Source organism: Sinocyclocheilus rhinocerous, unplaced genomic scaffold (assembly GCF_001515625.1).
Source record: "Sinocyclocheilus rhinocerous isolate Xijiao unplaced genomic scaffold, SAMN03320098_v1.1 scaffold1403, whole genome shotgun sequence".
NCBI lineage: Eukaryota > Metazoa > Chordata > Actinopteri > Cypriniformes > Cyprinidae > Sinocyclocheilus > Sinocyclocheilus rhinocerous.
Window position 1 is genome coordinate 214,724 of NW_015641009.1, and position 22,939 is coordinate 237,662.

General features: G+C 37.9%; 1 protein-coding gene across 1 annotated transcript in view; it reads right to left on the bottom strand.

The window, feature by feature from the left end:
* Positions 1 to 560: 560 nt before the first annotated feature.
* The window catches only part of LOC107753474 (ribosome biogenesis protein bop1-like), a 45,353-nt gene continuing 22,974 nt past the window's right edge, over positions 561 to 22,939 (bottom strand). The window contains exons 7-14 of the mRNA XM_016569626.1: positions 22,596 to 22,676; positions 22,069 to 22,138; positions 8,430 to 8,562; positions 6,286 to 6,466; positions 5,508 to 5,799; positions 4,375 to 4,459; positions 4,084 to 4,191; positions 561 to 1,377 (exon numbers count right to left, since the gene is read on the bottom strand). Coding sequence (XP_016425112.1) covers positions 1,224 to 1,377; positions 4,084 to 4,191; positions 4,375 to 4,459; positions 5,508 to 5,799; positions 6,286 to 6,466; positions 8,430 to 8,562; positions 22,069 to 22,138; positions 22,596 to 22,676 — 1,104 coding nt within the window. The 3' untranslated portion in view covers positions 561 to 1,223. The remainder of the gene's footprint in view (positions 1,378 to 4,083; positions 4,192 to 4,374; positions 4,460 to 5,507; positions 5,800 to 6,285; positions 6,467 to 8,429; positions 8,563 to 22,068; positions 22,139 to 22,595; positions 22,677 to 22,939) is intronic.

Consider the following 22,939-nt stretch of genomic DNA (forward strand, 5'->3'; position numbering starts at 1 on the left):
TGGTTTGTAAACAATTTAAATCTCTGAATTATCAAAAACATGGTCATATAAACCACTTTATACTAAATTTCCAGCAAAAATAACTCCGAAACCATGAAACACACCATTACTGCGATATAAAAATTGCACAATAACACTCCTATTACTGGAGAATGGAAGTATTTCAATATAAATACCACATAAAATATTACAGTACTTTTCATGCTTGGTAAGCAATTTTGTGTTGTAATCTGATATAATATTAATCTACACTGCCCTACAAAAACTTAAATCCCTGGAGATGCTAGCAAATGAACAAAGGACTGCAATCTCCACACGGAGAGGCTCACAGCCTTGAGACCGTCGTCTGGAGTTGAGAGGACCCACAGGTGGACGGCCTCCACGAAATATGATCTATAACACACAATACCGTCTGATCAGCGGCGTCTGGGCCTCTCAGCAGAGGAAACGAAACCAACTCCCAGACCCTCGCTGCATATAATTCAGGAGTCCTGAAAATCACCCTCGCTGACCTGTGGCGAGAAACCAGAACAGAAAGAGAAAACAAACTCCAAACACCCTTCAAGAAACACCATGTTTAATTAAAAAGTAACTGGTCTCTGAATTACAGCTGGTAAGGGTTTCACAACTGAACAGGTAAAGGTTAAAAAGAAAAAGCGACATGTTGACGCTGGTAGGAATCGATGGTAGCGCCATTTTTGGATGAAACGCTTCAGAAGGCGGTTTAAGAAAACATCAGGAGGTGTAAGTGAAGGACAGACGTCTGCAGCTTTGTTTCATGTCTTGTTTCCTTTGGCAAGGCCCAACGTTGGACATTTGTTTAATTTCAAATTCAGCTTCCTTGTCCAAGGATTAGCGGTTGGGCTTGATTTGCTGTGGGGCACTGACAGCCCGATACTGAAACGGGCCTTTCCGAGTACACACGGTTTTGGGTTTGAAACCAAACCTGTCTCTCTATTAACACCGCACTCGAGTCCTGTGGGAATCTACGAGCGGCTGGATGTATTTTCTTCTAACATAAAAAAAAGGCAAAACATAGCTCAAAACACATTATAATGACATGTTCAATATCAGATCAGGCGCTTGATTCCTGCCAGCAACATGTCAATGTCCTCAGAGAGCAGCAAGTTTAAAAAACCTCAGAGTCGTAACTGGCGTGTAATTTCTGGTTTAGAAAACTCGAGGTCGCAGCTCCCAATGGAGGGATGTTTTCGTTTTGTTCTCTAGGTGAAAAGACGGACTGTTCCATCGGCCCCTGAGGAAAACACCCAGGGTTGGGTTGGGTGGAAGGTCACATCGAGGACCCCGAGGTCATGAGTGATGGTGTGACCCTTCAGAACCTTCACTGGAACAATCAGAGGATTCTGCAGCAAGTCACTGTAGGATTAACACAGACATTAGAAAGGTTAGTGTTATTCACAACTGGCTCTGAATAATGATTTTCATGAAGTCTGGCTCCAATAACAGAACTTAAATGCCTGAATTCTTTTCTGCCAATAGATGTTTCTTAAACTACGGGCACTTTTATGACACACAAGTTGATTTTGATTAAACCTAACAGATTCAAAAAACCTTTTTTTTTTGTTATATGAAGGTCATATTAAAACCATCTTTGAAACATTTTACCATGCCTTCATTTATTTTAGTTTCCTTTAAAATGTATTTTGTGCTTTTAAATTTAGAAATATTAAATTACTAATTTTTTTACTATACTTTTTTTTTTAATGTCCTATGTGCATATATTTTTTCATTTTTTAAATGACTAATTATTTAATTATGAATTAAATTTTGTATGTTTTCAGTATTAATGTAATACAATTAATAAAACCCAAATCTGTACATTTTAAATCACATTATTGTGAAGTAAATTTTTAAAATAATTATCACATGCATAGAATTTGAATACCGAAAAATGTATAAATGTCTCATGTACAGATTCAATTATTAAATCATGAATTGTTTTACATAAAATATCTTACATGTCTTTTATGCACACATTTTATTGTTTTTATTTTTTAAATAATACATTTATTAAATTATACAATTTTGAACACTATAATAATTTATACAGAGTAAAAAACAAATATTTGTCAAAATGGTTTATAAAAAATTGTCATTTTGACCACAAATGTATCCATTTAAACAAATTGTTTCTAACAAAAATGTATCAAAAGTTAGTATGCTTGCTTATCAAAGATGCATTTCATGGAAAGATGGCAGAACTAAATAAAACCATTCATTCAACAAGTCAGTTTTTAATTTCAACATTAACACTTAACTCTTAAATATTAAACCTCAAATAAAAACAGAATAAAAAATGTATAAACTGCTAACAGACCTCACTAATCTAGTCTACTTTACTATATCTACTCTATTTTTAGCTTAGTCAATCATCCTGTCCCATCCCAACGAAAACAGTTCCTTTTTCTCTACCCAAATTTTGTGGTAAAATCTGTTGGCCATTTCTTCTAACAGTCTGAGGGCCGTAAAGGCCATAAAGCAGTGAATTCTGGAAATATGGTTTGCTGTATATGCATCAACAGTTTGACTGGGGAAAGTAAGAAGTGCAAAAATAACATGACATCCTCAGTTTGAGTATAAAGAGATCTATTAAGGCCAGCTGATGAAGGCTTTTCATCCAGATCTCACTTGCCCTGTACCATACACGGATCATTAGCTCCGCTCAAAGACCAAACTGCAGGAATGATAGTCTACCCCTGCAGATACACTGGACACGTGCCCGGGAGAAACAGACAGACAGAGAAGAAAAGACAGACATGAGAGAACTACACCACGTTAAGAGAGGCAGGCTGTGCTCAGAATAGCATATCACACTATTTATGCAGTATGTACACTGTGTGCAGTACGCAAGGTTTCTATATGCACTAAAATGTGCAGTATACAACCAGATAACACTGCACAATCTACAGTTTCCCACAATGTACTTGACTTTACTATTCTAATGTGCCGGTAGCAAATTAAAAGAGTTGCTGGTAGCAATTGACTTCCATAGTATGGAAGAAAAAAAATACTATGGAAGTCAATGGCTACCGGTAACTGTTTGGATATCAATATTGTTCAAAATATCTTCTTTTGTGTTCAACAAAACAAAAAAAATTACAGGTTTGGAACAACTTGAGGGCGATAAAATGCTGACAGATTTTACATTTTTGTGTAAAGAGATTTTAGACACAATTTAGTTAAGAAAAAAAAACAAACCTTTAATTCAAAGATTTTGACTGGATGCAACTCACTGAATTAAACATGAGATATATAAAACTTTCAAATATTTATTATATTATATGATCTATTATTCAGATTTATTTATTTTAAGTGGTTGGCATTCATTTATAATATATTTATTTATTAAAATGTATATATTTAAACTATCCAACATTACACATAAACATTATGTTTTTAATATTATCACTGCATACTGCAAAATTTTATTTTATTCATTTATTTCATTCATTTATTTTATTACTAACATTTATAGATTTAAACTAGTCAGCACCATATATTTATTAATTAATTAATTTATTAATATTTCATATATTATTTTAAAGTAGTGGGCAGTACACTAACTACACAGTATGCCCTACATTAGTATATAACAGTTAAAAATTATATCAAGTTCAAAATGAAATACTACCTTACTAAATACAGCACAGCATATACTGTATACTGCATATGTTTTTTTTATTATGCGTTCCTGTCACATGACCTCAATTCTGAGTTTTGGCAGTTGTTAGAAATTACATCTAATATTACTTCTAGTTCATTTGTTACACTGGAAATGGAAAGTTGAGCGCATTGCATTGTGGGAAACCATATTCCTTGAAATATACTCTATTGTATACTGCACATGCTAGCACAGATATAATATGCATAGATCAAATTAGCTTACGGCACACATTATGTACACTATGCACAGTACGCATACTATTTACTGCTAGTATACTATTTAAAACACGGCCAAAGAATGGAGAGGGATTAGACAATCAAAGAAGAGAGAACCCAGCAGACTAAATGACACTGGGAAAAAGTAAAACACAACCCGGACAGAAAGACGATCAGACTCACTTGTAGACCATCCCGTGACAGACGATGACGCTGCCGTCATCAGAGCCGGACGCGAACAGCGGGTAGTGCCTGTGGTAGGCCACGCTCCTCAGAGCCTTCTTATGATGTCTGCATGGACAGAGACACAAGACAGACCCATCAGCGTCCCGACAGCAGAGGGACGTTACACAGAACTGCTCCAAGTCCCAGAAGGAGACATTCATTCATTTGACAGACCCAGCATTACCAACAATTTCCCTCGAGTCTGCCCCAGACTGCCCAAATTATAAAAACCTGCTCGTGCTGACTCACCGGAGAACTTTGTATGGTTTGGTGGACAGGTCCAGATCAAACCAGGCCAGACGACAGTCGTAGCTACCGCATATCACATTGTCGCCTGTGGAAAACGGGTAAAATAGGGGAAACAAATGACATCTGACATCCAGAGAGTGGTCACTGATGTCACATGCCACTTTAGGGACATTTTTGAGAAACCAAGACGAATATTAAGCCAGAATAACTTTCTTCTGGTCACCTCCAAACACTCACTTTTATATAACATACCGTAACAGGCTAAAGAATGCTGCCAGTTTTCATTTCAAAGGTTACCGTCCATAGTCGTTTACCCAAAAATGAATGTCTTCTCATTTATTCATCTCATTCCAAACCAATGACTTACTTTCTTCACACAAGTATTTTTTAAAAATCTCCAAGCTGATATTTTCCATTCATTCAAAGCCTATTCTGGACATATTGAAGCTCCCAAAAGGACAAAAGAGCACCATTAAAGTAATCCATATGATTCGAGTCATCTGAAGTCATACAACAGACCAACATTTAAATCACCATTCACTCAAAATCTTTTTCTCTGCTGCAGCTCTCAAATCTCATTTGGACATAATAATAGAAACTCTGTGCATCATTTGGTTAGGAGACACACCAATGGTATTTAACATCAAGTTTATATCAGCGTATTTTTATGTAAATTTTGATCCAAAAAATGCTGTATGTAAGCATCAAGTTTCAAATACAATGTCCAAAGCTTAGTCAAGCCTGATGTAAGCAGAAGTACAAAAACTAAGATGGTAACAGTTACAGGATAAATTCTTAGATGTACATCAAAGAAAGTCATGTTACACAGTCATACGGCATCTGCTACTAACAAACCTGATATTCGCCATAAGCATGGCATTTGATTTAACAAGAGCCACAGAGGCTTTTTCAGGGACTACAACTTGTACTACAATATACTCACTTAACTTTATTGAGCATCAGTAAATGTGACTGCACTTTTACTCTGCATTTTTAATCTGACAGCCCTAATATGCTTTCATTGCATTGGACATTCATAGGAGATTCTCCATAACATCTCCTTTTTGAAAAGAAAGAAAATTAGGTCTTGAATGAAATGATGGTGACCCTTTCAGAAACGTCCATCTACGTACCTCCTGGATGGATGGCCATGCTTGAAATCCATTTACAGTTGGCCATCAGTTTCTTGGTGAGCTCCTGTTTGATGAGGTTGTATACTCGCACGTAGCGCTGTGTGGCCACGAAGAAATATGGCCTGATGGGGTGGAAGGACACGCACTGCACCAGACCCTTGTTCTTGCGGAAGGGGTTCTGCGTCCTGCGTTTGCTCACCTGGTGGATGACCACCTGGAGGCTGCTGCCATTGTCGGGCATCACACACGCCAGGTAGTCACCTTTCCCGTGCCATGTCACCTGCCTCACGGCCTTCAGAGAGAGAAGAGAAAGCGGGTGGCTGGAGGTCAGAGGCCAAAGTCATTCTGCGGTAAATCCACAGACGATTAATCCAATTATAACCTCAAAGACAAGCTGGGACTAAATTTACTGTCGTTATTAACGCCGGCTCGGCTTCTACCAGTCTGCCAACGCGTGTCGCTGCTTTGCTTTTTCCAGTAGTTTTAATTGGACACTAGAGGCATCTTAAATTTCTTTCCATTTCAGGAAAACGACGACCACAGGCTTGTGGCTTCTGCCAATAGTTAAAAGCCTCTGGCTGTGGCTCACGTGAGAGACGGATGGACGCTCTCAGAGGGGATGAGAGAAGGAAAGAAAGACTTTTAATTTCTATTGTTAACTGGAAAATATCGAATTAAACAGAGGAGAAATGTGACCTGCTAATGGTTATCGTGATGATGCCATTCTTATGAATATATAATCAGACCGTTGTGGTGTGTTTGTAAGTGTTTTGATTACCTTGGGGTGTTTGAGGATGAGGCGGTGACCCTGCTCGTGACCTTCGCCCTCTGCGACGGCCCACTGAACAGACTGATCCATCACTTCCTCTGGCTCCTCATAGGAAGAGATCAGCTGATCCGTAGCGGTGCAAACCAGCCGGTCGCCCAGACCAGGGTTCAACAGGACAACAGTATCATCACTGCACACAAACATCATGTTCATTCTCATCCATCTCACCATACATCAGATAAAACAAGCTATTTATCCAACCATCCATCTATCTATAAGTCCATGTATCTAACCTACCTATTTACCCATATTTAACCATCCATCCTCTACCTCTCCAACCAACCATCCGTCCAACCATCCATCATTTATACATTCATCTATCCATCCATCCATCCATCCATCATCCATTCATCCAACTGACCTACTACCTAACGTGCCTACCTAGCTAAAGTGGTCAACATTCGAAGTGGATCAAAAAAGTTCATCAAAGTTGTCCTAAGACAAGAACGCATTTTGGATTTAGGTTTTAGGACAACTTTGATGAAAGGTTTTGATCCACTTCAAATGTTGACTAGTGTATTTAACATCTATTGAACTATACAAACAACCTCAGAATGTCTAAGCATCCATCCATCCAACTACTCATAACGATTTAGCCACATAAGCCAAATAACTAATTAATAAGAATAGCTGCATTTCCATTACTTTTCAAATTGCACAAACTGGAATTGCGAATTGAAAATATGCCCAATGAAAACACGTAAATTTGGCAAAAACTCCCATATAATCGCAAAAAAGTTTGCTTTTCAGGCAAAAGGGTGGTTTTTCAGGTAATTTGAAAAAGGAGCCTCTCCGCATTGCTTCGCTAAAGATGCACGCCTATGTCTCGTTCAATTAAAAATAATGGCTGGTGCGGTGGCTGCAATATATACGAAAATCTACCAACATCAGTCTCCATGACTTATCGCAAGAGGAAAACTTTATGTTTGAGTTGCATAACATTTTTAATGGAAATGCAGTCATTTCAAGTAGTTTTTTTACTCTACATTTATAAAACATTGCAAAGGTTTTGCATAAATCTGTAAGAAAAAAAGCAGCTAATGTTTATCTATTATCTATCCATTCTAGCTATTTATCTAACCTATTTACCAGACAACATTTGAACTATTTAAACCAACCAACATCAGAATTTTTATCTAAGCACCCATATTGATTTACCTAACCTACTTTCCTAATAGGGCTGCACGATTAATCGAAATTAAATCGTGATAAATCGCGATTAGGCAGAAGCTGCGATTATCATGTGCATCTTTCAGTGAAGCACGGTTCTGTGATCAGTAGTAAATCTCCATTCGAAGGCCAGAGGGCACTCTCGCGTGGAAACTCCAAATACGCCTCGCAGAAGAAATCACTGCAGCTGAATAAACAGAAGATTTAACTGCTTTCCTTGATTCAACGTGACTAATAAACACAGGAAGTGTTTATTTCAAACACTCGACTGACGTTATGAAGTGAGTTTGGAGTAAAATCATGTTATTAAATGTCGTATTTTCACATGCTTTCAGATGGAGCAGCATTTACTACACAGAGCCGTAGTTCACTGACAAGCTACGCAAACAGCTTTCATAATCGCAGAACGATATCTTCGATTTCATTATCGTGCAATTATATCGTCTGCGATTATGAACGCGATTTTGCGTAGCTTGTCAGTGAACTACGGCTCTGTGTAGTAAATGCTGCTCCATCTGAAAGCACGTTATGGAGATTTACTACTAATCACAGAACCGGCTTTACTGACAAGATGCGCATGACTATTGCATTCGATTAATCGTGCCCTACTTCCTAACCATCTAATTAACTAACAAATGAAAAAAGATGGCTATTTAATAACAAATACGCTTTAAATTCCTTGGAACATTCAAGAAAAGTTCTTGAAAACGTTACTCAAATTCCAAAATGACCATTTGACACTCTCATAATTGGTCTTTCCTGAGGCTTACCAGACTGCAGCTCTACACCCATTAAAAATAAATCCTGTAACTCATCTGCTGTCAAATAATATACATCACATACTGAATGTTACAAAACATACAGATGAACATTAAATTAACATTCAGATGCAGATTTTAAGAGAAAAAAGGGGCGGGTCTTACTAGCTGACAGCGACCAGACAGATGGATGGATTGGGATTCCAGGCCACACCCTTCACGGCTCCTCCCACCTCCACAGTCTTAAGGCATCGTGCTGTACTGACCTCCCAGAAACGCACCGTACAGTCATCAGAGCCTGAGGTCAAAGGGTCAAAACAAAAACTTTTACTTAAATGTATTCATTAGAGAATTTACATAAACTACTGTGTTTCAGAATGACTTAATAAAATGGGTTATGGGTAAATGTGTTTAACATGGTTGTGCAAATGTGCGCAGGGTTGTGTGTCACAGTGTCTGAACAGCTGAGAGGACACAGACGCTCAAGTCTCTGGCACAAGTAAAGCGTACTGTCAGCTCAACGGCACTTCCTCTCTCAGCAGCACACATGGAGGATAACTCATCCTCGCGCTACACAACCACTGACACACACACAGCAGCACTTTGGCCCGAGTGCACTATAATAATACTAAGATTACTGAAGGTGATAGACAAAGAGAAGCCGGGTGTTTAAAGTTTGTGCGCTACTGCTGTTAGACAGTCATTATTTAAAATGAGAGCCATTTATGTCCCTCATATACATACAGTATAAACATTACTAATAATGAATAGCTGATGTCAAAGCTTACTATGTGTTAGAATAGAACTTTTTTAAACAAATAAAAATTTCTAGCAATTAATTTCTATTCCCTCTTTTAAAAGTAAATATCAATTTCAAACACATACATACATACCATACATACATATATATATATATATATAAATATATTCCCAAGAAGTCAAGTTAAAGGTAAAGAACAAGCTAAACTCTCCTTTTTTATCATTTATCATTATTTGTCACCTTATGTTTTATGTTAAAATAATATTAAAATAATAAAAATAATCTAATATTGATTTTGCTGCAAACTTTTAACTTTTTAACAGGGGTTAGAATGACTTTAAACAACTGATAATTGAAAAGTTGTAAATTTGCAGCAAAATCAATATTAAATTGTTTTTCCAAAAAGCACAATGTCATTTTACAAAGCTTGTAAAATTAAACTGTAAAACTGTACACGGTTACCATCCTTAGAGCATAATTATATCCATATCCACATTATGAAGGCATATAATTATAACTAGGGATGCACCGATGTATCGGCCGCCGATATTTATCGGACGATTTTTGATTATTTTAAAGCCATTGTCATATCGGAAATAGCATGAAAAGGGCCAATACCGATGGTTTATTAATTAACTGCATGGAGACAACGAGTTGCATGTCTGTTGCATAATCCAACGTTTTTCTCTGGGCAAAATAATTAAATACTTGCCAAAACAAAATAAAATCTGTACAAAATATAGTTTGTCAGACGGCATAGTACGGCCTATGCAAACGTGACGCTGATGCATCCAACGAGTGAAATGCCCGCGGCTCAGCTGTAAATTCATCATAGGTAAGTCGCAATGGCAATGCACCAGCGTTAGAGTTTATCAGAGGATATATCACGCACCGCCAAGCATTAGGCCTACATTTAAGTGAAAATGAATGGCAAATTATATGCAGCTTTTTGTTTGAAATCAGTGTAGAACACGGATTCACACAAGGTCACATCACGCACCTGCAGCGTTTCAGTGAACGAATAATAAAATATATAAAATAATAAAAATAATAATAATTTTCCTGTTGTTGTTGTTTTTTCCCCATAGGTTTTTAACATTCTAAAAGCCAACACGCTCCGAAGTTCACGGGGGAAAAAAACGAGATGGCAGAAAGCCGTTTTCTTTATTTTGCAAAAGCTTTATAGTTTTGAATGATGTTTTACTTCTATCTGTATGACAAACCAGCGTTAGTATGACCATAAATTACCCGTAACCAGAGGCGGACAGTAACTAAGTACATTTACTTGAGTATTGTACTTAAGTACACTTTTTGAGTATCTGTACTTCACTTGAAACAGTTGGGAAAACAATGCAGTGATCGCGTCGGTGCCTTACACGCACATACAATACATTTTTGCTAATTTGACATTGCAGCCTGTTCATTATCAAAATAAAATACAGTTAAAGAAACATCAAAAGTTACACTGCTCAATTTAAATAGTCTGTAGTACAGTCTGTGCTGTTCAGTGTGACCAGCACGCGCCTCACTGCTGATATAGTCTATATGTGAAGGACGATGTTTTATGTCGATAATGCGAGTGAAGAACAAAGCCTATAGTTCACATTAGTCCGTAGTACAGTCTGTGCCATTCAGTGTGACCAGCGCGTGCCTCACTGCTGATATAGCCTATATGTGAAGAATGATGTTTTACGTCGATAATGCGGGTGAAGAACAAAGCCTATAGTTTAATAATAGGTTAGCATCCAGATACTTCGTGAATATGGAAACATTTGGATTCGTGCAGAATGAGAGATGTAGGCTTCAGTTTCGTTTTTAAATTAAATTTAGCTTCTGAATCATTCTCTTTCCTACTACTTGTTCCCCTTCTGTTTTCAGTTTTTATAACCAATTCTTACTATGTGTTTCCAGATCCCTACTATCACTACCACTCGCAAACCATGCATCACACACTGTAGGCAGCGCAATCCTAACAACTTGCGCACTTTGCCTATGTCTACTAATACACTACTTTCTTTTTCTATTGGTCTCTGGAATTACCAGTCTGCTGTAAACAAAGCAGATTACCATTCTGTGTATGACATCAAAGTACTGCGAGAACGATTAGACAGCATTTTTAAAATTTTTGTTTTGATGTCAAATAAGTCTTGCTGTTTTGCATTTTTGTTAAAGCAGTTGCTGGGTTTTTAAAGCAGGTTTGAGTTTTTATTTTCTTCCTTATCAGTCTGTATTTACAGCAATTTCACTGTCCACTCTGTTCAAATGTGGATGAATGGCTACACATAGATGTGTCCAGAGCTGTGTGAGATCACTACCATCCTGCTTTTGTGGGGGTGGGTAGGGGTGTTAGTTAATAATAATAATAATAATAAAATATATAGTCTATGTTGTAAGCATGCAGATTAGGCCGGACCTCTGGTGGACGTTCTCCAGAGTTGGTGGCTCTGAAGTGAGGTTTCTGCTTGACAGGAGGGCTGCTGCTCCAGACTGGAAGAGGGACTGTACACATCCATACTGCTCCTGCCGCAGGCAATCTGATCCTAAACACACATACTACAGGTTAACAAAAATATCGATTGAGTTTGGCATTAGATATATTATGAGGAACTGTCCACGGCTCCAAGCAATTCTGGTTAACCTGCTCCTCATCAGCACGCCTGCCTCGCAGGTCAAGGTCACAGTGAGCGGCTGAGTCACTGGGGTCATGTCCCTCTACGCTTTTGGGTAATATCACAGGCTGGCTGCTGGCCGTGTTTTGGGCCATCCTGTTAAGCGTGCTGAGGAAGAGTTTAAGCAAGGCGTGCGTGTCTTGGAGGGTGGCACTTTGAGTCACGCGCTCCCGCAGGTCCGTGTCACACAGCCCCATGCTGTCCATCACCACTAAGAGAAAGGTAAACCAGATGTCAACAAGGATCTCATGTTTCTGAGCAACAGCAGTTATACTCTGGTGCTGGAGCTCTTTTGTGTGTAGATACAGATATATATAAATACAGTCTCTTATTAGGCACAAATAAACACTTCACATGAGCTTCTGAATATTAGTGATGTACGGGAACTGATGCTTTTCACCTTTCAGGTCATTTTCATATGCGGGTCTAGAAATGATGCTTTCATTTTTACACAGAAAAAAGGAAAAAGGTTTTCTAATAAACATTAGAAAATAAGCTTGTTAAATAACAAAAAACAATAAACAAATAACATCTTTGTTATGAAAGAAAATAATTTTTTTAATAACATAACAAACGAGAATATATATTCAGTCTTTTTATTCATTTCCTCTACTATTTAAGTCTTTTCCAATTTCATATACAGGGTTCCCAGAATCATGTTGTACCTTCCTCTACATTAGTTCAGCACAGACTCACCTCTTCCTGGCTCTCCATTCAGCAGACCCATCCTAAGGTACTTGCTCACGCCCCCAGGACCTTCCCTCTCCAGCCTCCTCTTCAGGCCAGCGGGGTCCCAGTCCTCTTCTCTTTCTGACCCGCTCCCCTCATCCTTGCCCAAAGTCCGCTTGTGTAACTGTATCAGCTTTAGCAATTTCTCCATCTTTTCTTTTTCATACTCTCCCTGTGGCCTCTGAGCGCCACCGTTAGACTGAGAAACCCCAATCGTACTGCTACCCGGCACCTGTCTATCCGACCCTCCCCAGTCTGAGACAGGACTGTACTCTTCTGCACCTGCTGGGGGAGACACTGCCCCCTGTTGGCTGTCCATCAGATCCTGCTGCAGCGCCTCCACAGGCAGCTGGAACTGTCCTGGACCAAATATGTAAGAGTTCAGCGCCACATCCATATTCTTAGGACGAGGTGCCGGGTGTTGTTTAGTCCGGTCATCCAAACTGTGCCGGTACTCTACTATGTGGAAAGGCCGTATGACACCTTGCTCTTTCTGGCTGAGGTAGTCCAGCACCTGACGTTTCAGCCCCACCGCGAGCTCTTTGGGTGGATTGGCACGCAGCTTGTAGAAGCCATGATGCAGGGCAGGTACAAAATTGTCTATTTGATGGCTGATTGGGTCTTTAGGCTCTAGTGGAGCAAGAGGGTCCTCATCTACTCCAGAGTTCTTCGAAACTAAAAAAACATGAAGAATCAGTAACACATACACACCTAAATACAAAGAAACTTCAATAAACAGACATAAAAGAGACACTTACTCAACTTTGAGATGATTCTTTGCTCTTGAAATACAAAAAGCGCCTGCAAAACCCTGTCATTTCTTCCTCGTCGCTCTTTAAAGAAACAAAAACAAACAGCCTCTGTTATTCCACGCAACAATCACACTGTCAGGTCAGTGTCACATATGTGGTTAAAAGCTGTGCATAAACCTACCGGTGGTAGTGTGCAACTGAGAAGACGAAAGGAGGAAGAGAAATCCTTTGTCTATCAATGGCTTCACCAAAACCTAGAGTGAAGAGTTTAATTATAGCATGATATGCAGTTTAAATTCTGCATATCAGATCAGTGACACAGATTCTATCAACAGACCGAAGACATGGTATACAGGGGAGAGAGTTGGCAGTGATGCCCTGCTAGAGTAAAGCTGTGGGCATTAATTCAATAAAGCGTAAAGTGGGCTGTGAATGAGCTCACCATTCTTTCTCTCTCAAGCCGGTGCAACAGTCCCGAGAGGCTGTTTTCCTGTTTACTCCTCCCCATGACCTCATACAGGCTGCAGTACATCCCACACTTAAATGCTGCAAAATACCACAACACATTATCATGTCTATAGCGACACATCAAATATCGTGCCATCTCTCAGGCTGAAAAGCATCACCGGTACTCATCCTACCCTCTCGTGATCCACTGTACGCTTCCCATGACAGCAAAATGGGCGGGATCTTTCTCTTTACTTGGTCAAGATGCATAGCCACATTAATGTCAAGCTTGTCTGGGCTGAAAAGAAAAAAATATATATATATAAATTTAAAAACAATGCACAAAAAACTTCATTAGCAAACGAAAGGAGACTCACAGTTTAAGTGGAAGGTGAAGGAGACTTGAAGACCGCATGTACACTTGATAGACCTCTTCTCCCTTATTCCCCAGTGAGCCACTCCAAACCGTATATCTTCGCCGAACTAAAGCAACAAATGAAGTAATAATACAATAAGTTAGATAATACACCCATCTATTCATTTTATGATCTGCTATGAAGAGAAAAAAACAGATCATACCTCTTTGCCCTTCATATAACGTGCTGTTTAATCTACTAAAAGAGAAAACAAACGGTTCAAATTAAAATAAAACCATACCAGATGGTAATTCACTTTCTACGCAAGTCATCAGTGATCTTGTTCATACCTGTGTGTGGCCGTGGCCGACTCTTTGCCTTTGTATTGAAAAGACACAACCGCATATGGCAACACATGCCTGGGCCTTGACCTGAGCTCCTCAAAAGCAAATTCATAAAAGTATTGCTGGAATAAAACAGAGAGAAATCCGATATAACAGGTCATCTATCTGATCAAATAATACAAAACAGAAGTTCAAACTGACAAAAGAAATTAAACACTTACCTGAGTGTGCTCAAAGGCCCTATAGGACAATAATGAGGTCACTTTGCTGGCATTTTTTAATGCATGGCTGTCATATTTAAGGGTCGGCTCAAGATTGTTTTTGGGCATGTTCTCAAATATTGTCTTCACTTTACCCTGCAGAATAAGACAAAACGTCACTACTGTTTTTTTTAAACCATTGTGAAATTATGTATTATAAATTTAAAGCACTACCTCAAAGTCAAATTTGATGCATGGTAAATGTAAATGTTAGACTCCGTCAATGACTTACCTTCATGATTTTAAATATGATTATGTCTCCAGCAGCTCCCACTTCAAATGGATTCATCTGTAACAAATCTGAGTATTTTGAGAGGTAAACCCCTAAAAATAGAAAAAGCAGCAATCAAGGATATGAGAGTTACTTGGGGCGACATTCCTGAGAGCCACAAAAAGCCTTGGGGTAATCCCAAGAAATTTGTTGAGTCTCTGCACAGAGCATTCTATGTTTACTAAGATTAAATATTTTGCAGAAACTATTTCATTTCACCAGTTAAAGCACTCCCAGTCACGTTCATAAGATGCTGGGCTTGTGAGTGTCTTGTGTGTAAAACACACAGCAGCTGCTTCACTAAACCATACAAAGATCATCATGAATCAGAAATTCGCTGATCACACAGCCAAGAACAAAATGAACATTATGTAACTTCCAAAACCTCAAACATGCTCTGAAAATAGAAAGAGGTAATAGGGGTGACCAATATATAAAACAGATGTTACTTCACAAACAGTTTATCCACGGAAAAAAGAACGTCTGTAGCGAGTTTGGCTCATTAACATTTATCTGGCCTAGTGAACACGAGAAATTATGGAACAGTGGTCTTTTTGGCCCTGACCAATTCAACTACTCCAAACCACAAGATCAAGTGACCAGAGTCCTCCCAGCCTAATGATTACAGCCAAACAGATATAAACAGACTCTTTGGAAACACAACGCTCACCTTTGACAGGGCTTCCCAGATTGTTGATCCGCGAATGTCCCACAGAAAGACCCTTTTCGCAGATCCAGTGAACCTGATAGAAACCACCAGATATTACTTTGGTTACAGTCATGCTTTTGACCAAGACTATTGCTAAATGACGCCATTTAAAGCCTTTTCAAATCGCTTATTAATCTCACATTCCCTTTTACATGTTACGCCGTATATCCTGATAAATAAGTAGACAAGAAGGTGAGACATTGCATCACCTAGCTGTTAAATCTAAACTTCAGTGAGGGAGCCACAGTCTGATAAAGATGTATCATATAATCAGATTCAATCAGAAAACCTTGCTTGCACTGCTATATTTGACTCCAAGTACTGATAAAAGTGTAATTACTGTGGCAGTTATGTAGTAAATACATTCTAAACTTTTCAATAACTCCGAGAAGTGTCAAGATTAAAAAGTGTAAAGATTTGGAGAATTCACTTCAAAATTGAATATTTTGTCATTATTTACTCACCCTCGATAAAAGCGTCTGCTAAATGACTAAATGTAAATGTAAATGTAAATTAATTAGTTTTGGCTTGACGCTTATATTTAGCACAACTTTATAGGATTTGTTGTGGAGAGAAGGGAACTAAAATAGCCTAATTGTGTTTGTAATTTTGCTTTAATTTACCGGTATTTTAGCCTACATTATTTCTGAATGTAACAATACAATGCAACGTACAGCCTACTAAATTTAGGCTGTTTTTTCCCTCTCAAAACGCTTAGGAGTAGCGTTTTTTTTATCCATGCTGAAACATTTTTAAATATCTTGAAAAAAATACTTCTGAGAAAAAAATTCTTAATGCGTTGACAGTTTTTTCTTTTGTTTAAAACATTTGGTCTTTGGTAAATCTAGAAAAGATGATGCTGTATTGGCTATGACTAAGCGAGATCAAGACTCTCTACATGATTTTTTTCTTGAGTAAATTAAACGCTGTACTTTATTATTGGCAAAGAAGAAGTTTAAAAAACAACGTTATTAACCGGTATGTTTTCTACTCAAACCGGTTTCACAGAGGAACGCAGGAACAGAAACGGTCAAATACCGATTCTGCTCGGAGTGAACCAATCTTTTTTTTCTTCTAGTTTTTAAGCCCTGCTTTATACAATTGACCAATATCTGAATCGGCCAATAGCTGTTTGTTAAAATCGGTATGGTCAAAAAAATCCAATCGGTGCATCCCTAATTATAACAATAAAATATATTTATTTTTGTGATGGCATAATGCAGTTTATTTACACTTGATGCATAACTTCTCTTTAAATTCTCTTAAATATCAAGTTGTCTAATAGGTAACGACTCTGTTTCATTCAACAGCTCCAGACGTGTTAGACGGGAAACCCCTTCACAACATCATAAGCTGCCACACAACATCATAAGCTGCCATAAAATCTCATTTTAACTTTTATACCTGCATGCTTCATAAACACAGGAAAAACAACATGGGGGAAACGGGTCGGGCCTGGAAGGTGGAGTGTAATAACTCCAAAACCCATAATCACTTTTTAAGTATTGAGCTGTATGGCGACAGATATAGCAGGAGGGACGGGCTCTGTGGCGGACACCCGCTGGCGGTCAGAGGCCTGTCTGGCCTGCACAGCTGCAGATGTGTGTGTGTGATGCAGGGGACACCACAACTTTCCTGTAGACGTTCAAACATGGACGTCGCTGACCATAAATAAGATAGGAATGATGGTAATATTTGCCTTTATGGAGGGGAAAAAGCAGCAATAATGTTAAAAGTCCATTTTATAGGACAGTAATGGCACTTTGAGACGGAGAAAAAAAATACAGTAATGTGTCCCAAAGGATGACAGAAATTAGACGTTAAATTCAACAAGAAATAGAATTATCAACACATTTTACATCTGAAACAAGTAAAATAGGATATTCTAAAATGAAAAAAAAAAAAGAAATTATAGAAAAGTACTTGAATATATCAGTAATTGTTCACGAAAAGTCACAAATGGAGCCAGACTTGAATGTAAGTGACACAGTTGATGTTCAAAACATCAAAATGAATCGCAACAGCCAAGATATGTATTATTATTAAGGTTAAAAGCCTCCATTTTTAATTTACATTGATTTTTGTACAATTGAATGACTACTTATTGTCTATAAATGGCAAAAAATGCCCACGAATTTAAAGGAGACATATTATGCCCCTTTTTACAATATGTAACATAAGTCTCTGTCTCATTCTCATTCAAAGTTCTCATTCACACACAAGTTTACGTTAAAAATACACATGAACAAACATGAACTACAAAAAACATTCGGTTATGTCTGTGAAGGTAAACAGCTGGGAAATAAATCGCATGTTTATTTTAGAAGTCAGATTTTCATGATATGTCACCTTTACAGGGTCATGTGATGAAAAGCATCTTTGAAAGCATCTATTTCTCATAGTTCATACCCTGAAATGGCCCCTATATGTCCAGGGTTTCTCACACAGGGTCATGTGTGTGTTGTGTAGCGTGTTTTTGGGAGTGTATCTGAGGCATAAGCACTTCCTGTGGCTGAGCAGGGCTCCCCGCCGACCACTCTGATCTCTTTTAGCTGCTCTGTTAATTTGTAGTTGTGATTTTGGACGGCACCCAAGAGCTTCCTTTTTATTTTAAACTCCAACTTCACAAATGCACCCAACGCCTTAACGTTGAGAAACAATTCTCATGGAGTTTCTCGATCTATCGGTCTAGCTTTTTTTTTTAACAGTTAGACTTTTCTTATTGCTGGGTGTTACATTGAAGGATTAAAAACAGGAGGATTCAGGTTGTCTGTATATTTAGACAAATATATATATATATAATCTTGACCCCACACTTTAAATCTGTTCAAAACGTTCATATCTCAAATAAATTAGTCTCCAGATTGAGGTCTCCGTTGATTCAAGAACATGTGGATTGCAGTGAGTTCATGGTGTCCTGAGTGACAGTGTCATGCTGGAGTTTATAATGTCACCGCTCATCTTCGTTTGGCCACATCATTAGAGAGGAATGCCGTTTGAGGCTTTCTAAGGCCATGATCTGAACTCTGTAAATGTAAATATGTACACAGTCGTGTAACCTCAGCCCGTCTTCACCGCATTTTCTCATGTCATAGTCTGCAATCTGACTACAGCGCAAAAACTGTAACTGTAGGTTTCACGTGCTGTAATTGCAGCGTTTTCATTTTGCGAGTCTGTAAAACCAAATTCTTGCGAGATTCTCATCATTGCTGCATTTTTGAAGTCTTCATAAAAAGTGTGTTTACATCTTAAAATGTTCTCTTCAATGTGGGATTTTTCCCCGCTGTTTTATCATCTATAAGTGTCTGATGACTTAGTAAAGTACGAGTTACGTGACAAAGTTTAATACTTAAATTACTGTTAAGTTAAAGTCTGGGGTCAGTACATTTTCTTCTTTTTTTTTTTTTTTAAAGTAATACTTTTATTCAGCAAGGATGCATAAATTTGTTCAAAAGTGACAGTAAAAACATTTATGCTTTTGAATGTTTTAAAGATTTCCATTTCAAATAAATGCTGTTCTTTTGAACTTTCTATTCATCAAAGAATACTGAAATCAAGCTTACTGCGGTTTCCACAAAAATTTTACTGATTATATAAAAATATACTGTTTTCAACATTGGTAATGCATATTTCCCAAGCAGCACATCAGCAAATTACAATGATTTCTGAAGGATCATGTGACACTGAATACTAGAGTAGTGATGCTGAAATTCAGCTTGCATCACATTTTAAAACATATTAACAGAAAAACACTTATTTGAAATCATTTGCAATAATATTTCACAAAATTACTGTTTGTTTTGATCAAATAAATGCAGACTTAGTGAGCATAAGAGACTTCTTTCGAAAACATTATTGACCCCAAATGTATGAACAGTAGTTGAAGGTTAAAGGTTTGATCAAATCACTAACCTTAAGTATAATAACTGGTATTAACGATGCTTGACCTAGTAAACACCACTAACAAGAATAAAAACTAAACTGAGGAGCAAACTGCTGGTGTTTCATGATATTTGCAGGCATTTTAAATGAATAAGCCCAGTTTTACAACCATTGGCTGTACAACCTCTACAAAAGACTTTCCGACTTGCAATTCCCAAATCAGCAAACGCAAAACTGGGAAAGCCCAGGACGCAGAGGCTGAACAAAGTCCTGGGACAAAAGACTCACCAGTGCTTTGTCATGAGCACCCAACCCATTGATATGGAAGAAATTATCTCTATTAAACACACACCAAACAAACCCAAGGAAAGTTGGGCAGGCCCAGGGCGAGAAGGGTTGTGATGCCTGGGAGGTTGTCAACTGCCAATTTTTACTGTGGGAAAGGGCATTTTATTACCGCTTTAATATATTTTACAGCTAGACAAAAGAGCAACCCCTCACTGTAGTGGTTTTGCATATGCGCTTTATGAAGTTCTTTGTTATGGACGGCTGAGCAGATATTGCCTCTAAACTGAAACCGCCCCCATCTACACACTTTCTTTCACTATTTTCCGCTCTTTCCCCCTGCTTATCTGCCTTATTTGAACCCCAACTGCAAAGCATTGCATTCTGCGTCTGAAAGGTGGGTATCATTCAAATCAGACGGGGAAATTCCACCGCATTTTCATACTGTACGAATATCATTTGGTTTCTGTGGATTTGGCCGCGCCGCTCCCATCGCTAACGCTGAGTGAAATTGACTGCATGTGTTATTAAAATGATGCTTTCTACTCGTTTCGTTCGAGTAATTTATATCCCCCTCGAGTTAATAGCAATCAGATGCCGGCCCTACTGAGGGAATACGATGGATTATAGCGTGCATTTATGTATCTAAAGGACCACAAACTTAAAATGCAGATAATGATCAACAGACTGCACTCAAGAGAGGCCTTTCCTCCATTATGAATGAAATCTTTTTAGACCTAAACATATAATCCTCGCAGAACTGGAATCACATTTGTATTTTCTCATTATAATGAGGAAAATCGAGATTTAGAAAGTGTCCAGCATTAAAAAATTATGTAATCAAAAACTTGTTTTGGAGAGAAAGTTGTTACATTTTGACGAAAGGTTAAGAATGTTTTTTAATTCTTTAAAAAACTACTTTCTATACAAATAAAGTTTTTAATGACACTATTTTTAAAAATAAAAGGGATTTTTTTTTTTGCAAGATTTGTAAAGTGTTTGTACAGCATTAAAAAATTAAGTTTTAGAATTAATTTTTTTAAAGAATATTTTTTTTTTTTTTTTTTTTATAATTCTAAATCCTTATTTTAAAAAAAGGGAAAAAAATCAAGATTTGCAAAGTGTTTGTCCAGCATAGAAAGTTATTAAATTTTGATGAAAGGTTATGAACATTTTTTTACTCTTTAAATTAATATGCATTAATAATCATCGACAATAAGACCATGATTACAATAGTAAATAAGGTCATTTTTACATTAATTTCCTGAAAAGTGCATCTAAATACTATAATAACTGACTTAAGGAAACATTTTTTGAGATTGAGAGGATTAAGAAAGTGTCTGTCCTGCATTCAAAATGACAAATAACTCGAAACGGACACGTCAACAAATGAAGTTGATTCCCAGAGTGGCTAACAATAAGGACGGGCTGCCAAAACCTATAAAAATAAAACCGAAATCCATCTAGAAGGGAGGAAAAGGAGACCTATCATGAGCGGGTCGTGATTGATTTATCCGCGTTGTGAAGCGCCAGTGAATATGGACATTTCAGGCACGTCTGTGCTCATCCTGGCTCTGCCGAAACCCACAGGCCTCCCGTAATCTCTCTCATCTCCGAAAGGGTCACTCGTCCCGTCAGCGCAGAGCCCCGTCTCCCTCCGCCAAGAGCTATGACATCATGGCGGGTGAGTGAGGAATGATTTCAGCAGCTTGTTAGCTACCGCTGAGGTAAGAGCGCCGACACAAAATGAATTTGCTGAATGCATAAACTGTATTTTCCCGCGCTCAAACCTGCCAATCTAAAGGAAACGCTGTGTATGGCATTTGAGGTAATTTGTGAATTACCATAGACTTGTAGTCTAAATAAAACAATTAGCAACTTTTACTGTTATTACACTTGTATACAAAACTTTGTATTATGCTTGTTATAGAGTGCGTGACGTCACGTGCACTACCGCCACAACCGCAGTTGTCACGGCGACCGTCACAGCCCTAATATTTATACATACACACACACACACACACACACACACATTTACATTACATTTAGTCATTTAGCAGACGGTTTTATCCAAAGCGACTTACAAATGAGAACAATAGAAGCAATCAAAACCAACAAAAGAGCAATAAAATGCAAGTGTTATGACAAGTCTCAGTTAGCCTAACCCAGTACACGTATCAAGGTTTTATATATATATATATATATGTATATATATATGGTCACCGTGACTCTGCCAACTAAGACATCTCTTGATAATCACTACTACCTGTGCTGGACATTTCAGTTGGAATATCTGTCTAAGATAAGGGTGAATTATGAACAGGGAAAGACAGGACTCACCGGATACAAGCCACTGTCCGCTGGGAGAAACGCTGATGCTTCGGACCAGACTAGAGTGTCCGCGGTAAACCTGTCAGACACAAACACCAGCAACATCAACATCAACACAACATGCAGAAACAGCAGAGAAGAAAAGCAGACAGCGAGAGATCATTTAAGGACAAGTTTGGGACTCTATTATTTCACATTAGTCCATTACCACCAAACATATTTAGTAGATTTATTAAATTTTTGTTCTTCTTTAACCCAGTCCAAAAGAATGACAGACCAACCCTGTTACATGTCTGCAGTTTTACAGCCCCAGTCTACAATTTCAACAACAAAAATATTCTCCTTCTGATCTTTTTCACCCACGCGGTACAGTAAGTAACGGTTTCCTGTCTCAATAAAATCAGAGCTCACTGTCCTGCCATTATAAAGTCTAGACCAGAAATATCACGAGTATCTGATCTACAAGCTGCTCCTCTGACTGTCATCATCCCAATCAGGCTGTTAACATGATTCCAGACCAGTTTAAGATGACGTACCAGAGACTGGGTGGTTGGGAAGGGCTGCAGGTCTTTGGGTTTGGGAAGTTTGGGAATCAGGTCTTCTGGGTTCACATTCACCTGGATGAAATCAGGACAACATTCTTGTTAATTTGAAGAAAAGCTTTTGCAATGCATTTAACTTCTGTAATGTCATATGCTACTAGATGAAGGCTTGGTTTTATTATTTGCTTTAATGCTTTAAAAACCAGTTACAATATAATATTTAAAAATATAAAAAAAATTTAATAACTTTTACTAAGTAATTATATATATATTAATAACATATGCAGAATATACATTTTATTAAAATAGAAATAAGAGCAATTTTGAATTAATTTAAA